Source organism: Oryctolagus cuniculus, chromosome 3 (assembly GCF_964237555.1).
Source record: "Oryctolagus cuniculus chromosome 3, mOryCun1.1, whole genome shotgun sequence".
NCBI lineage: Eukaryota > Metazoa > Chordata > Mammalia > Lagomorpha > Leporidae > Oryctolagus > Oryctolagus cuniculus.
In genome coordinates, this window is record NC_091434.1 from 2438752 (window position 1) to 2456075 (window position 17324).

Sequence of the window (17324 nt, forward strand, 5' to 3'; positions counted from 1 at the left end):
GTCACCGTCACGGCCGAGAGCCACGGACGGGCAGATCCACGCGGCGGCTGCGGCCACGGGGTGAGCATGAACGCACCCCAGAGGAACGCCCGTGCCCTGGCGCAAGGCGGCCTCCGTTCTCGGCTTCGCTGAGCTTCGCGGGGGAGCTCCTGTCCAAGCAGCGACACACAGGGCAGCTAAGTCCTGGCGATGCTCCCCAAACCTCACCATGTCCCCAGGGAGGCAGGCCTGACAAGTGTCCCCGTGTAAAATAAGAAATTCAATATTTATCTGCAGGCAGGGAGAGGGAGAGAGAAAGACAGGGAGGTCTTCCATGTGCTGGTTCCCCCCGAGCGGCCGCAGCAGCCGGGTCTGGGCCAGGCTGAAGCCGGAGCTCCACCTGGGCCTCCCATGTTCGCAGCAGGGCCCAAGCCCTAGGATCATCTGTCTTCCCGTCAGCAGGAGCTGGATCGGGAGCCGAGCAGCTGGGAGCTGAACGGGAGAGGGGATGCCAGTGTCGCTAGCAGTGGCCCAACCCTCTGTGCCCAGCATGGCCCCAGGGGTCCCTCCTCTGTCCACTGCTTTGATGCAGGGGCCGACTGTCAGGCCGGGGCCCAGGAGTCCCCGTGCTGCCCACGCTCACCTGTCACCGTCACTCAGTGGTGGGCTGCGTCCCCTGTGACACGCAGTTGTCATTGAACTAGGGCGTTTTCTGAAAGCAGAGCCGAGTCCAGGGGCTCCCCTCAGCCGCCCCCAGCCACCTGCGGGCCTCACCCAGGCCCCCGGCACAGCTGGGACCTCAGGCGGCAGGCATCTGGGCTCAGGGCCTGGGGCTCCGCCTTTGGAGCCCGCCACCCTCGAGGTCAGCCTGGCCCTGGACTCTGGACCTCAACAACCGCCCAGCTTTGCTCACAGGGCCTCACTTGCACCGGGCTCAGAGCGGGGTCGACTCCAGGGCCCGAGGCGTCCCCAAGACCACCTGCCTGGCTCACGGTCCTTCGGCCCTGCTGCGGCCCCTGCGTGGGCCGGGAGGACGCCCTGAGGCCAGTCCGCCATCTGGCTGCCCACGGGGGTGGGGGGGCCCTCACCAGATCCCGCACTGCCTGCCTGCACCTGTGACGGCCTGCACTCAGCCTGGGCCCTCTGCCCTTCTCCTCCTCCCGCCAATCATGTGGACGAGCTTGGCCACCTCACACCTCCCCTGCCACAGGAGACCACGGAAAGCCTGGCCTTGGCCGCAGCACCAGGCTGGGGACCTCAAGGCCATGGGCCTCGCCCGGCCTGCTGGAGGCTGGCAGGGGCTGACCGCAAAGGCCACCCTCACACAAGGCAGGGCGCCCCACACCTCGCCTGGGAACCAGCAGGAGCCCGTCACTGGGCTCAGGGCCTGGGCAGTAATTTAAATGAGGACGCATGGTCAGTGCTCATCCCACAGCCTGGGACACAGTGAGTATCAATAACTGCTGGCAGATCAGACTTCCCTGGAGCGAGGTAAGGGGTGAGCAAGCCAATGTTCAGGGGGCCGTGAGGACCCACCGGTGGTCTGGAGACGAAATCAACGTGACTGCTTCAGGCGAGGCAAGGAAGGTTCAATAAAGGGTCGGTCTAGGGAGGGAGGGACGGGCAAAGCACATGGGAACGTCAGTGTACGACAGAGGGGACGGCTCCATCACCGGGCAAAGCACGTGGGAACATCAGCACACGACAGAGGGGACGGCTCCATCACCGGGCACGGGGGGAACATCAGCACACGACAGAGGGGACGGCTCCATCACCGGGCAAAGCATGGGGGAACGTCAGCACATGACAGAGGGGACGGCTCCATCACCAGGTGTGTGGGAACATCAGCACACGACAGAGGGGACGGCTCCATCACTGGGCACGTGGGAACGTCAGCACACGACAGAGGGGACGGCTCCATCACCGGGCAAAGCATGGGGGAACATCAGCACACGACAGAGGGGACGGCTCCATCACCGGGCAAAGCATGGGGGAACATCAGCACACGACAGAGGGGACGGCTCCATCACCAGGCGCGCGGGGAACATCAGCGTACGACAGAGGGGACAGCTCCATCACCGGGCACGCGGGGAATGTCAGCACACGACAGAGGGGACGGCTCCATCACCGGGCGCACGGGGAACGTCAGCGTATGACAGAGGGGACGGCTCCATCACCGGGCACGGGGGGAACATCAGCACACGACAGAGGGGACGGCTCCATCACCGGGCACGGGGAGAACATCAGTGTACGACAGAGGGGACGGCTCCATCACCAGGCACGGGGGGAACGTCAGCGTATGACAGAGGGGACGGCTCCATCACCGGGCACGGGGGAACGTCAGCACACGACAGAGGGGACGGCTCCATCACCGGGCCGGGGATGGACATTTCAGCGAGTGGGGTGGCCGGTCCCACGGTCCGTTCAGAGTTCACACCACACACACCGCACAGCCCAGAGTGGCTCAGGGTCCGGATGTGGCCAAGGAGCCAAGGAAGACGCCATGGATCCCACCTCGGTCCTGGTGTGCGCGGACGCCTTGCAGCCCTGATCGAACCCAGATGTGGGTGGCGGGAGGTGGGTGCATTCGGCTACAGAAAAACAATTGCCTGGCCATCGAGATGAAGTCGAAAGACAACCGACAAACTGGGAGGAACCACCTGATGCCTCTTCCAACAAAGCAGCCTGGAAGTTCCAGGAATCGGGGGAAAGTGGGAAACACACGAACCCACAATCCACAAACAAGAAAAGGACTGTCCCGCACACACGGGAAAGATGCAGGTTCCCTGGTAATCGGAGAAACGCAAAGGAACACCCCGCGGAGACCCACTGCTCACTCCACAGCGACAGCATGACCAGGCTGTGTGCTGGGGCCCGGGGGGCTGTGGGGAGGCAGGTCTGGGTGTACAAACTGGCCCCTGCCCTGTGGAGGGACACTGGCCACACCCGAGGGGACCCCCGACCCCGTGGTCGCCCCGCGAGGCTCTTCCCTCAAGACGGGCAGTGCGCTGTAACGAAACTCGGGGCAGGTGCACCCTTACCTCAGGGCTCAGGACGTGGGTGTCTGTGGGTGAGCCTCTACCTGGCGGGGGTCTGCCTGCCCCGCCCGTGCAGGAGGTGGAGAGGGCATGGCACACCACGCCTCCCGGGAGTGACCCCACAACCTGACAGCTGGCGGGCGTGGGAGCCCCAGGCACTCCCCCACCCGTTAAAGAGCCCTTAATTGCCAATCAGGTAAACTGCTCCGGGGTGTGGCCCAGGCCCATTAGGACCACCTGGAAAGCCCAGCACGCCAGCATCGTCTCTGTCCTGTAGGATCAGTGTTGCCCTGAATTAGCCACGCCCCCGCTGCCCGCCCTTTAAAGCAGACATGGTCCCTGGAGCTTGTTTCTGGCGGCGTGCGGGCCTCGCGGTCGAGCCCACAGGTGTCCAGGGGCTCATCTGGCTGGTCTTTGGGCTGGCCGAGTCCCAAGGCAGTGGCAGGGCAGAGCGACACACAGCAAGCCACAGAGGGTGAGCGAGGCCGTTCGTATGGTCTTGCTCATAAAACTCCAGGATTCAGTCACAGGCTCCACCCCAAGACCGAATCCACCCTGGTCGCTTCCCTCGGCCCCGGCTCGAAACCTCATCACTGCACCAAGTTCTCCCTCTCAGCACCCTTCACGCAGGACTGCGGGGACCAAATGTCCGCGTGGGCTCGGGGCGGGAGCTCACGTTCAAGAAGAGCAAGCTCACAGGGTCGGATCTCGCGTGCGCAAGGCCATTCGCGGAGCCGCTCTCTGGGTGTGGCCCACCGGGTCACGGGACTACCGTCTTCACCCCACTTGCAGCTCAGTCCCCCTAACACACCCGTGCTCCCAGGGACGAGCAGGAGGACATCCGGGGGGCCCGATCCTGGGGGCCCGACCCCCGGGGGCCCACGCTGACCTGCTGAGCTGTCGCGTGCAGATCTTCCTTCTGGGTTCTGGATTCTCTTTCTAAATAACAGACTTGCCGTTGCCCCTCCGCCTCCGCTCCCAGCTGCAGGAGCGCGGCTCTGCGGAGCCCACCCTAGTCGTTCCTGGCTGGGAACCGGCGCCTTCCAGAACACTGCTGGGCCACCCGCTGTCCCCACAGTCACCACTAACCAGGTGGGGGCGGGGTTCTGCTGGGGCCCCTGCCTGTCTCACCTGCAATCTTTCATCTAAATACAAACGAGTCAGCTGAAGCAGGCCAATTAGCCCGAGAACAGGCTGTTCTGATTTTTAATACCCCCGCCCCCAATTTCTAATTCCTGACTCATTTCTCAGCTTAGAAAATGAGACCTTGATGTCTCACAGTCTGAGTACCGCCCAGGGAGGCGTGGGTGAGGAGAGCCCTCGGGGTGCTGGCAGGTCCCCCCCAAGGCCCTGCCGTGACTACATTTTATCAGGAGCCCCCCTCTCCCGGGGGTCCGCAGCCACAGGGCTCACCACTGCCCTGGGCTGGCGGCTACACAGGCTGCTCTGAGCGCCTGGGCTGCTCCCAAGGCAAGACTCTGCTGGGCGGCACTGGAGCTGGGGGAGGTGGAAGCCAGGTGGCCGGTGTCCCGGCCCCTCCCAATGCGTAAGAGGAAAGCTGCACAGCCGGGCCAGCAGGGCACAGGGCCGACCCAGGTTCAGAGCAGTCACAGCCCCCAGCTCAAGGCCACGGCTGCAGCCTGCACCTGCCAGGGAGGGGCTGTGGGCTCAGATGAAGGGCTGCAAACCCCCAGGAGCCCGGGGCAGGTCCTGTATCCTCCAGAGCTGTCTGCGACCTTGTCCTGACCTTGTCCCGACCTTGTCTCCCTGGAGCCCTCCCCTTCCTTGCCCTCGGCCCCCCACCCCCATCCCCTTCTCTCTCTGGGCCCAGGCACATCCTGTGGGGGACACCAGGACTTGCAGACCTACTGTGTGCCCCACGCTGAGCTGGAAACCCAGGCACAGGTCCCTGCAGGAAGGACCCCGGGGCTGGGAGGTGCGGACCCCGCTACCTGCCCTGGAGCCGCCAGGATGCCCCCAGCACCCCCACACTGAAGCGGAAATAAAACCTAGGATGGGACCTCAGACCAGCGAGCTCTGATCCCTGCCCAGGAAGGCAGAGGAGCCCGGGCCCGGTGGGGGAGAACCCCCAGGCCCAGTGTGGGGTGCCTGGGACCCAGAGGCGGAGGGAGGCAGCAGTGAGTCCCGAGGGGTGGGAGGGAGGGTCTCGGGCCCGAAGGCTGCATGGGGCAGGAGCTGGCCACGGCTGCCCTCAATGGCTGCCATGACAGCCTGGCCCCGAAGCTTGGAGCCCTGGACAGGCAGGGCCTTGGGGGAAGGTGGGGAGGACGGCCCTGGCCTGATCGTGGTGACCAGGGGAACCAGCAGGGCTGTCCCTGCAGCTGGGCCTCTGGGCACTGGACGTGCTTTCAGCTGCCCCCAAGACCCCTGTCCCGGCCAGGCACAGCCCGATCGGAGCAGGGCGCCCCCTCCTGCTGCCTCACGGCCCCATGCTCAGCTTGACCTGGGTCACGGGGGCGGGGCCTCCTCCCCTGGCACCCTCCTTTGCTTCAGTGCAATCAGGCTGGACCCTGGGAAGAGCCCCGCCCACACCTCCCAGCCCCGCCCACCGGGCCCCGCCCACACGCAGGACTCACTCGATGGTCTTTCCCCAGTCGCACCACATGGTCTTGCCGACGGCCTCCATGTCCACCTTGAACGGGGCGAGGCAGTGCTCCTGCAAGAGGGCGCCGTAGTCTGTGTCCTGGCAGGCGGTGACCACGAACAGGTGATGGGCTGCAAGAAAGCCGGGCACGGTCACCTGCTGGCCTCACCCCCAGGTGGCCTCCCCGGGCTCCAACCCACAGCCCCCTCACGCTCCACAGGAAGGCTCTCTGGGGGCGCCCGGGAGACGTGTCCACGGTCCTGGTCCACTTTTGCCTGCACTGGGCACCTCACGTCCTGGGAAGATGTCCCCCGAGGTCACGCGTGGCCTTGCTGGTGACGGCCGCCGCATGGGCCCCGGTTTCATCCTCACGTCCACCCGCGACGTGGTCCTCCTGACACCTCCACTTCACAGACGTGGAAACCACGGTGTGAGGACGTCCAGGGACCCACCAGGCCTTGCCACCCCCAGGCCCTGGCGCTGACCCACTGAGAACAGGACCATTCCTGCCCAGGCAGGGGCTGCACGAGCGTTCTGGAGAGGGTCCCGGGTCCACCCCGTGCAAGCCGGCACCTGGCCACACTCCCTGCTCAGCCTGGGAGGTCCTGAGGGTCTGGACATTGCTGGTTGGAACCCAGGCTGCCCACCTGCAGCAGGAACCGTGCCCCTGGCTCTGGTGGGCGCACGGAGAGCTTTGCCCTGGGCACCCACCACCCTCTTCCTCCTCGTCTGGGGCTGCTAGGGGCAGGGACTGCCCGTTCCTGGTTGAGGGCGGGGCTGCTGGTCCATCCACCACCCCCTCTGTCTCCTCGGGCTTTTCTGGGCATCTCCCGCCCCGCCCCACCCTTCTAAACTCCTGGGAGGGGCTTGGAGGAAGGGGCCAGGAGAGGGCTCAGTGCAGGCTGCCGACCTCTTCCCAGCTGCACCTGCCCCTGGGGTAGAGCGCCCCCCTCCTGTCTCTCGAGGAGCGCCCAGGGGGCCATTCATGCCACACCCCTGCAGTCACACAAGTCTCCCAGAGTGTGTGCCCAGGGACCAGGTGGGCCAGCTGCAAAGTGGGTCCCAAGCAGGGGCTACTTCCTAAGTGTGCCCACCTGCTGGGTGGGGCAGGCATCTGGCGGGGTGGCTCAGATGCTGTTTGGGACACCCAGATACCTAGCAGAGGTCCTGGCTCTGCTTCCTGCAAATGCACCCCTGGGAGGCACCGCAGGGCAGCCCAAGCACCACCCTCCACCGACACGGGAGACCCGGGCCAAGCTCCAGGCTCCTGGCTTCAGCCTGGCCCAGTCGCGGTTGCTGCAGCGTCTGGGGAGTGAACCAGCAGAGAGGAGAGTTCTGTCCACGTGTCTCTCCCTTTCAGGATATTTTTTTTTGACAGGCAGAGTGGACAGTGAGAGAGAGAGACAGAGAGAAAGGTCTTCCTTTTGCCATTAGTTCACCCCCCAGTGGCTGCCACGGCCGGCGTGCTGCGGCAGGCGCACGGCCCCGATCCGAAGCCAGGATCCAGGTGCTTCTCCTGGTCTCCCATGGGGTGCAGGGCCCAAGCACTTGGGCCATCCTCCACTGCACTCCCGGGCCACAGCAGAGAGCTGGCCTGGAAGAGGGGCAACCAGGACAGAATCCGGCGCCCCGACTGGGACTAGAACCCGGTGTGCCGGCGCCACAGGAGGAGGATTAGCTTAGTGAGCTGCGGCGCCGGCTTCAGGATATTTTTACAAACGAAGGCCGGCCTGCTGTGGACAGGGGGAGGGCCAGGGGCTCCCAGGAGCTCTGGAAGGCTCAGGCACGGCCTGAACCTCCCGTCCCCGCCCTGCACTGCCCCTCGTTAACACTTGCCCCAGCCCAGCCTGCACCCAGGTGGCCACCACGGCCTCCCCCAGTGGCCTCTGCAGGAAGCCTTCCTCGCCCCCTGCGCCCCAGCCCGCTTTCTGGCGCCCCAGGTCGGGTGGCTGGAACGTTCTCTTTCCTCAGAACCATCGCCCACTCCTTCCTGACTCGGCGTCCGCCATCCCCGGCACCCAGCTCTGCAGGCCGGCATCTGGCAGAGGAGCCCACAAGTGCATGAGATGCTGTGGGAACGCCCCCTCCCATGAGCCTCCCACCCCACGATAAGGTGTCCCTCCCCCGACTGGGGCGACAGAGGACAGGCGCTGTGCCCCGCGCGGCTGGGAGCTTGGCAGCCAGCTCCGGCTCCCGCGGTCTGCGCAGCTTCCTGGCCTGGGCTGGCAGGGCTGGCTCTGGGCTGCCGCCCTTCGCTGCCTCCCGAGGGGCAGGACCTGCCATGCCCGGCCCTGTCTGTCTCTGCAGCCGTGAGGGCGACGCAGGTCCCCGTTTTGGGCACAGGAGCCCAGCAGGGCGCCAGGCAGCTTCGCAGCTGGAAAGAATGGCCCCAAGTTTCCTTACTGGCCACTGGGGGCCGAGCGGGGGCCCTGGCCCCAAGTTTCCTTACTGGCCACTGGGGGCCGAGCGGGGCCCTGGCTCTGTGTGACCGCCAATGCCACGGCCCTCAGCTCCTGTCTGTAGCGAGGCGGCACAGAGCTGCAAGGGAAGACAACACAGGGCTGGAGCCTCCCGGCCCATGACCCGGCGACCCCTGGGGGCCTGTGTGCCCTGGGGAAGCGGCTCCCCCACCCCCCGCACCACCACCACCAGCAGCCAGGGCTGGGGGGGTGGGCAGAGTCAGGGGCTCCCCGCCTCGGGTCAAGGGTTGGCTCTTCCAAGGAGAGGGCCGCCCTCGGCCTGGGCCTGTCGCCTGGCAGGAAGGGACCCTCGGGCTGCTGCCTACCTCATGCTGCCATAGCAGAGCCCACTGGGGTCCCCTCCCAGCCAGGGCCAGGGCCTGCAGGCAGTGGGGTCTCCCACCCCCTGGAGCAGCGGCTTCTGTCCCGGCCAGGGCGGCTGCAAGGCCTGTGGGACACGGGCCGGCCCAGGACGCTCGGCCAGGGACCAGCAGGGGACACGGGGAGGGAAGGGGCACAACCCCTTTAGTGTGCTCTGTTAGTCACACTTCAAAGGAGCTGTTATTTAAATACATATATATAAACATTTAAAAATACATACACCCGGAAAATGGAATCTCTTTTGGAATTAAAGAAACCATCGGGGGCCGGCGCTGTGGCGCGGCGGGTTAAAGCCCTGGCCTGAAGCGCCGGCATCCCATATGGTCACTGGTTCTGGTCCCGGCTGCTCCACTCTGATCCAGCTCTCTGCTGTGCCCTGGGAAGGCGGTGGAGGACGGCCCGAGTCCTTCGACCCCTGCACCCACGAGGGAGACCCGGAGGAGGCTCCTGGCTCCTGGCTTCGGATCGGCGCAGCTCTGGCCATTGCGGCCATCTGGGGAGTGAACCAGCGGATGGAAGACCTCTCTCTCTGTCTCTCCCTCTCTCTCCAACTCTGTCATTCAAATAAATAAAGTAATAATAATAATAAAAAAGAAACCATCGAATTCCTCGACACAAATCAAGCAAATGGGAAGGGGCGGTGCAGGGGGCGCTCTGAGGGGGTGGGGCCGGCACCCCGGCCTGGCCCGCCGATTTCCGAAAGCCGCCTCTTCCCGGCCAGCCCTTCTCCTGACCCACGGCGGGAATCCCTTCCTGCCCACGCAGCTGCCCGGGACTGCGCTGGCTGAGCCGCCAGGGAGCCACCCCGCCCCCACCCACCCTGGCGTGGTTTCGGTACCCGTGTCTCGGCCCACAGCACGCCCCGTCTGGAAGCGAACATGCCCCTTTTGGAAGACAGCATGGGCAGAGACGGCCGCCCTCACTTCCAGAAGACGTGCTGCACCCCCTTGCAGCAGGACAGCCCCGGCCGGGAAGGGGGTGACCACAGCTCAGGTGGCCAGGCCCTGGCAGGCCCTTCGCACACACCAGCCTACTCATTGCTTGCAAATAACTGCAACGCAGGGGTCCTCCATGTACACACGGCAGTGGAGCCCAGAGGAGTGAGCTCACCTGCCCAGAGCCACACAGCCCCCGAGCGGTGCTCGTCACAGAACACATGGGAGACCCCAGAGACCCCAAGAGCGGCCCCCAAAGCCTGCGGATGATCGAGGGCCACGCGGCTCCGAGCTTCCCTTCCGTGGATGCGAGTGCCCAGGGCCGGAGGCAGGCGGGGGAGGATCCCGGGGCTCCCTCCCGTGCCTCCCGTGCAGGGCGCCTGCAGCACCCACGGCCCGCCCTTGGTGAGGCTTCTGCCAGCCCACCATGCGGGTGAGCTCCGGCGTGGCTGCCTGGTCCATCCTGGGCATCCGAGAGCCCACGTGAGTGCCCAGTGACTGCCGGGTGTTTCCCAGGACGGTGGCCCCGACGCCACCCCACTGCCACGCTTCCCTCCATGTCGAATCCCTGGCACCTGGCGACAGACCCCAGTGCACACAGGAAACCCCCATCTGCCTCCCCTCCTCCCCAGCCCGGTCCTGCCCGCATCTGCCACTCACCTGAGCTCCGCCCACTGCCACGCCCACCATTCACCTCTCAGGTGACAAACCAAACGCGGTGCCCTAACAAGAGGCCAGCCAGGAAGAGGGAAACGCAGACCTCCAGGACCAAGAGCAAAGAGAGTGCTAGACACAGAAATACGGCGCCAGAATCCACCACAGCACGCGGAGCGCTGGCTGGGCCGCACCCACGATCCGCCACGAAGTCACCACGTGGCTGCCACCCCGGAATCCACAGACCAGTGCCAACCTGGTCACAAAACCAAGTCCCTCGGGACCTCCGAACTCGGCAAGGCTGAGAAGGAGGAAGCGCCACACCACCCACACAGCCCCACCCCCATGGCCACACACCTCCACACCTGCACAACTGCACACCTGCACACCTGCACATGTCCACACCACCACACACCACCACACACCACCACACCTCCACACCTCCACACACCACACACCAGCACACACTACCACACCTGCACACCTGCACACCACCACACCACCACACCTCCACACCTCCACACCTCCACACTACCACACACCTCCACACACCGCCACAGCTCCACACCTCCACACCTCCACACCGCCACACCTCCACACCTGCACACCTGCACACCTGCACACCTGCACACCGCCACGGCCCCACCCTCAGCATGGGATCGTAGTGCAGTGATGCTGATGAAACGGAGAGCTCGCAGGGAGACACGGAACACCCAGGGGGACCCGGAGCCGGGAAAGACGCGCAAAGGTTGTCAGTCACTTCACTGCCACAAGGGGCCTCAGCCCGAGGGCTTCCTGGGCGGAAGTGAAGACCCTGAGATCCCCCAGCCCTGAGCTCCCACCCGGGCTGTCGGCACACGTGGGGAAGGGATCAGCGCCACTCGCCCCTCGGGGAAGAAAGCTCAGCTCTGGGAATAAAGCCACAGGTGCGTCCCAGCAATCTTGTTAAGGGACAGGGTGGGCGGGGGCAGTGCGCAAGCAACTGTCAGTGGACGGATGGACGGATGGATGGACGGGCAGGCTGCCAGGGCCCCACGGAACGCCACCGCCCCACACACCACTGCTCCGCCCGGCTCAGTCTCGCCTTGGCCAATGGCCGCCAGGCACAGGCGGGAACATGAGTGCGCTGTGGTCAGCGATCCCCCCACCCGGGAAGGAGATGCAGTCTCCATCTCTCTCCCAACCTCCGAAACAAACAGAACACAGGAGAAAGATGGGGAGGTTCAGACGAGGCAGCTGCCGTCACGCCCCACAGCCGTGAGTCGCCCTCCAGCAGCACAAACAGCACGTGCGGGGGCCGGTGCTGGGGTGTAGCCGGCTGGGTCTCTGCCTGCGACACGGGCAGCCCGTATGGGCGCCAGTTCAAGACGTGGCTGCTCCACTTCTGATCCAGCTCCCTGCTAATGCACCTGGGAAAGAAGCAGGGGGCGACCCAAGTGCTTGGGCCCCTGCACCCCCGTGGGAGGCCCCGGGGAAGCTCCTGGCTTTGGATTGGCCCAGCCCCGGCTGTTGTGGCCATCCGGGGAGTGAACCAGCGGAAGGAAGACCTCTCTGCCTCTCCCCCTCTCTCTGTGACTCTTTCGAATAAATGAAAAACAAATCTTTAAAAAGAATAAAATTGGAAACCTGACAGTCAGAGCATGTTTAAAAACCAGCCAGCAAGTGTCAGAGTGTGGAGAGGGTGGCGGGGTCCCAGCTGGCAAGCCCGGGCAGAGGCTCAGCTACAAAGCAAGAAACGAGCCCTCGGGGAGGCACAGCTCGGGGACACAGCAGTCACGCCCCAGGCGTACGGGCGGGGCCTCGCGGGTAAGACACTCGCATCCCGAATCGGGGCGCCGGGTTCCAGTCCTGGCTCGGCTTCCCGCCAGCTCCCTCCCGACGCACGCTCTGAGGGGCAGCAGCAGACGGGGACCCAGGCTGAGTCCCTGGCTCCCAGCTTCCACCCGGTTCCGTTCCAGCTGCCACGGGCAGTTGGGGAATGAACCAGTGGATGCGAGTTCTCTTCCTCTGCCTCTCAGATAGGTCAAGAAACAACAAAGTGGGTCAGCGCTGTGGCATAGCGGGTAAAGCCGCCGCCTGTGGTGTCGGCAACCATACGGGCACCGGTTTGAGTCCCGGCTGCTCCACTTCTGATCCAGCTCCCTGCTGTGGCCTGGGAAAGCAGTGGAAGATGCCCAAGTGCTTGGGCCCTTGCACCCGCGTGGGAGACCCAGAAACAGCTCCTGGCTCCCGGCTCCGGATAGGCACAGTTCCAGCCGTTGTGGCCACTTGGGGAGTGAACCAGCGGATGGAAGACCTCTCTCTCTCTCTCTCTCTCTCTCTCTCTCTCTCTCTCTCTCTCGGCCTCTGCTCTGTAACTCTGCCTTTCAAATAAATAAATAAATAACTCTTTAAAAAAAAAAAAAGCGAGTGGGAGTTTATAGTCTAGCAACAACCAGGTAGAAAGTAAACCAGAGGAACATCCCCTGTGCTGCAGCAGCGCCAAAACACAAGCCTCCTGGACCCTGACCGAGGAGCCCGCAGGCAAAATGAAAGGACGGCGGAGGGACCGGGATGCGGCCCGGGAGGGGGTGGAGGGACAGACCCGGTCTGCACAGTTCCTCCATGGCCAGTTAATGAATTCAGTGCGACTGTCACGGAAGTGCCAGACAATGACCGCAGCTGGCGCAAACGGCTGCGTGATCTGGACCTCCCACTTGGGTGGCAGCTTTCCGGGCTGCGTGTGCGGCAGGAAGCTGGACTCAGAGCAGAGCTGGGATTCGAACTCAGACACTCCCACACGGAATGCAGGAATCTGCAGCGGCATCTGGACCGCTGTGCCACTGCCCACCGGAGCAGGTCTGCCCGCTGTGCCCACTGCCCACCTGGAGCAGGTCTGCCCGCTGTGCCCACTGCCCACCCGGAGCAGGTCTGCCCGCTGTGCCCACTGCCCGCCTGGAGCAGGTCTGCCCGCTGTGCCCACTGCCCACCCGGAGCAGGTCTGCCCACTGTGCCCACTGCCCAGTGCCCACCCGGAGCAGGTCTGCCCGCTGTGCCCACTGCCCACCTGGAGCAGGTCTGACCACTGTGTCCACTGCACACCCGGAGCAGGTCTGCCCGCTGTGCCCACTGCCTGCCTGGAGCAGGTCTGACCACTGTGCCCACTGACCACCCGGAGCAGGTCTGACCCACTGTGTCCACTGCCCACCTGGAGCAGGTCTGCCCGCTGTGCCCACTGCCCACCCGGAGCAGGTCTGCCCGCTGTGCCCACTGACCACCCGGAGCAGGTCTGACTGCTGTGCCCACCCCCTGCCCGGAGCAGGTCTGACCACTGTGCCCACTGCCCACCCGGAGCAGGTCTGACCGCTGTACCCACTGCCCACCTGGAGCAGGTCTGACCACTGTGCCCACTCTGCAGCAGGTCTGACCGCTGTGTCCACTCTGCAGCAGGTCTGACCGCTGTATCTACTCTGCAGTGGGTCTGACCGCTGTGTCCACTGCCCACCTGGAGCAGGTCTGACCATGGTTGGGCCAGCGTCCATGGTTCCCCGGAGCAGGCTTTCCTCAGTGGGGCACCGTGGACTGGCTCTGACGTGGCTGCTGTCCTGCGCTGGTCATGACACGTGTGAGCCACGGGTGTGGCGTGTCAGGAAGAGGCCAGGAGCCGCGGATCAGCACTCTACGCTCTGCCACGCTCCCTCCCACGCAGAGGGCTGCTGTGGTCTGGGTCATCACGCCAAAGGCCCACGCGTTCAGGGACTGGTCGTAGGCCTCAGGCCAGTTGTCAATGGTTAATGGACGACCATTGGTGGTTAAAGACTAAGAGTGGAGGCTGCCCTCGCCGGTCCCTGCTCAGCTTCTCTGCACCACGTGGGGGCACAGGGCACAGGGCCGGTGCCCCCGCTCTCCTGGTCTCCCCCTGCACTGGCTCTCCTGGTCTCTGCATGCCCTTGCTCTCCAGGTCTCCCCCTGCCCCGGCTCTCCTGGTCTCCCCCTGCCCCCGGCCCTCCTGGTCTCCCCCTGCCCCGGCTCTCCTGTCTCCCCCTGCACGAGCTCTCCTGGTCTCCCCCTGCCTGGCTCTGTCTGGTCTCCCCTGCCCTGGCTCTGCCTGGTCTCCCCCTGCCCTCTCACGGCCCTTCCTCTGCAGGGCCTCCCTGAGCTTTCTGGAGAGCGTCCCCCCCCCCCTCCGCAGGTCCCCACTGCCCCCGCGCCTGCCCTTGCCGGGGCTCCAAGCCTTGCATGCCTGCACCGGGTGGACAGGAGGCCCTAAAGCCTGGGTTCCCGGGATTGGAGACGCGCCCCCCATGGGCTCCCTGTAGGGGCGGCTCCATCAGCGTTGCTGGGTCAGGAACGGCGGCCCCCTGGGGCTCAGACCTCAGGCCCGGTGGAGAAGAGACCACTTCCCTGGAGTCCCAGCAGAGAAGTGTTCAGTGCGGCCACTGCAGGGAGGGCCGACCACCAGCACGCGCTGGGCCCAGCACCAGCCCTATGTGGCCCTGGCCGGCATCTGCCCGAAACCGGTGCATTCCCTCCGGGGAAGGGAGTCAGCAGGCCCGGCCAACCATCTGCTCACAGCCAGGATTCCACCCAGAGCGCTGGCTCCTGGTGTCACCGGTGCCACTGACCGTGCACACGGGGGACTGGGGCGCGCCCCCAGGTCCAGGCTCACAACACGCATGCTGGTTGGCGTGAGCCACGGAAGAAGACAAACCTCTGGGAGTTTCTCCCTGCAGCTGCACACACAGGGGCAAACAAACCTGACTGGCAAATGAGAAAGCGCCAGGGTCGGACGCCAGGGTCGCGACCGCGTCGGGACGCAGAGCAGCCGGACACGGGAGGCGTCGCGTACCGCCTCTCCTGGGTGTCCCGGAACTTCCAGCTCTCCTCATGGTCGCACGATCGTGTGTTTCAATGTCCCAACCGTTCCAAAAACCCACAAACACACAAACCCCGGCCCCCGCCCGAGGGTCCGGGAGGCTCCGCACGCGAGGCCGGGATGGAGTGACCCCAGCCCGCCTGGAATGGCTTCAGGGTGGTCACACACAGTCTTCCCCACACACGAGCCCATCAGCCTTCCAGGAACACACGCGTGTACAGGACTCTCAGAGCACGGAGGGGCCCGGCACAGAGGACACGCAGAAGGGCAGCAGACTGGACAGGAACAGCTTGGCTATAAAATCCTTAAGGCTGGGGACCAACACGGCCCATGCCGGGTCGCCATCCCAGGCAGCCAAGGTCACCTCCAAGGACATGTGGCCGTGCTATGGCACCGGAGGGTGACAGCGTGCGTGTGCAGCCGCGTTCCAAGTGCATCTGTTCACGGGTGACCTCACAAAGCTCCGTGTGTTCTTCTGAGACGTGACACTGGCCAGGCCACTCAGGACGTGACGATGACGGCTCTGGCCTGGCAGGAGAGCGCAACCGCTCTCTGGTCACCAGGGAAAGTCTGTGTGATCCCAACACAGGGCTTTCTTTGTACCAGCCATAGAGGGCACCGCCTCCGGACACCAGCAAAGGACATTTACGCGTTTAAGTAAAAACCACACAACTCATTCTCTGCCTTGCTAACAGAGCTACGCTGGCTTCCGAGGGCACTAAAACGGCCGACTCCACGTCTAGGCCGACGGAGGACGGGATCACTACAAGATCTCCTTCTCCTGTGACTTCGGCAGAAGCGCTCAAGTGCCAAGGCCGGCGTTGAGATGGCCACACGGAAGCCGGGGCAGGCTTTGGTTACGGCCGGCGGCTCCTCCTGGCCTGGGCAGCCTCTCCTGCCCCCAGGGGCTCAGCTAGAGCAGGGCGGGCAGGCCCCCTCCTCCCACGCCAGGCTCCAGCGGCACAGCAGGCGCCCACAGCAACATCACAGCTCTGGGGAGGGAGCCCTGGACGGAGTAGCCGGTGCCGTCCAGTCCGTAAGAGGAACACACGGAAGGGGACACATCCACCAGCTCGAACAGCTGGGAGCTCTGCATGTGTGCATCAGGACACCCGGCGGAGGGAAGACGATCCCTCGCCCCATCCCCGCAGGTTCCCGCAGCCTCTCCAAGCCCGGCCACCCCACCGCACCGGGGGTCTCCGCCCGAGTCAGGGAGCGAACACCAAGTCGTGGCTCTGCCTCCAGAGGACAGGCGGCTGGCCTGGCTTCAGCGGGGACACCGCTTAGCAAATCAGAAACAGCGGCATGTGACAGTCAGATGACCGGTTTTTACTAATTTCCAAACAGCCGTGGCCCTCACTCAGTCTGCAAGGTGCTCACACCCGAGCCCCAGGGAGCCTGCGCGGAGGGTGGGGGTGGGGAGCAGGGGCGCTCCCCAGCGTGCGGGGCCAAGTGGCAGCTGCCCTTCAGCCTCCTCCACCCCACCCCCACCCCCGCCGGGAGGGCGCAGACCCCTGCCCAGCCGCCTGCCCCGCCCGTCTCCTTGCCCCGCACCCCGGGACGGCCCGGCTTGGGGGACCTCCGCCGCGGGCCCCGCGTGGCGAGGCGGCGGCCGGCGTTCGCGAGCCTGAGCCGGCGTGCTCGCGGCGTGCGACCCCCTCCTCCGCCCTCGACGCGGGGGAGCCGGGCCGGCCCGCGACCCCGGCCCCTACTCACCCAAAAGCAGCCAGAGGCCGCGCTGCGGGAGGCCACGCAGGTCCGGGGCCATGGCGCGCAGCGAGCCGAGCCGAGTCCGCCCGCGGCGCGCCCCGCCGAGTCCTGAGCCCGCCGCGGCGCCCGCCCCGGGAAGACGCCGCCGGGGGCGGGAGCGCGGGGCGGGAGCGGCGGCCGCGCGGCCCGACTCGGGGTGGGTGCCGGAGCGGGCAGCACCTGCCGGGTGGAAGTCGCCCAGAACCAGGAAAACGCTGCCGCCTTCCGGAAAAGTTCGCCAAATTAACAATCGGGAAACCTGGGTGGCGGGGCGGGGGGCAGTGCGCTTCCAGAACCCTCCGGGCACCTCGCCGCCCTCCCCTCGCAGGGTCTGGTCACTCTTGCCCGCAGTCAGGCGCTCCCTGCCCCTCCAGGTGCGGGCACGGGGCGCCCGGGGGCAGCAGCAGCCTTGGCGCTGGCCGAGCCCCGCGCACAAGAAGCCGGAGCTGCGGGGTGCGGAGGGGCGCGCCCTCGCAGAGGCCCTGGGCCCTAGGGAACAGGGAGCGCTCTTCAAGGGGCTGGGGGGGCCGGGGTTGCACCTGCCGCTGAGGGTGACGCAGGGACCAGGGCCTCCAGTAGAGAGGTAACGCCTCGCTTGGTGGTGGCCGGCGCGAGCGTGAACCCACCCGGGTGGCGGTCACCCGCGCAGCCCTTTGCAAGCAGGGCTGA

The 17324-nt window shown here is 65.6% G+C and overlaps 1 protein-coding gene across 1 annotated transcript in view; it reads right to left on the bottom strand.

Annotated features, from left to right (window-relative positions):
• Positions 1-17103, bottom strand: part of RAMP1 (receptor activity modifying protein 1) — a 39849-nt gene extending 22746 nt beyond the window's left edge. Inside the window, exons 1-2 of the mRNA XM_051838257.2 lie at positions 16623-17103; positions 5615-5753 (exon numbers count right to left, since the gene is read on the bottom strand). Of these exons, the coding sequence (XP_051694217.1) occupies positions 5615-5753; positions 16623-16674 (191 nt within the window). The 5' untranslated portion in view covers positions 16675-17103. The remainder of the gene's footprint in view (positions 1-5614; positions 5754-16622) is intronic.
• Positions 17104-17324: the final 221 nt, after the last annotated feature.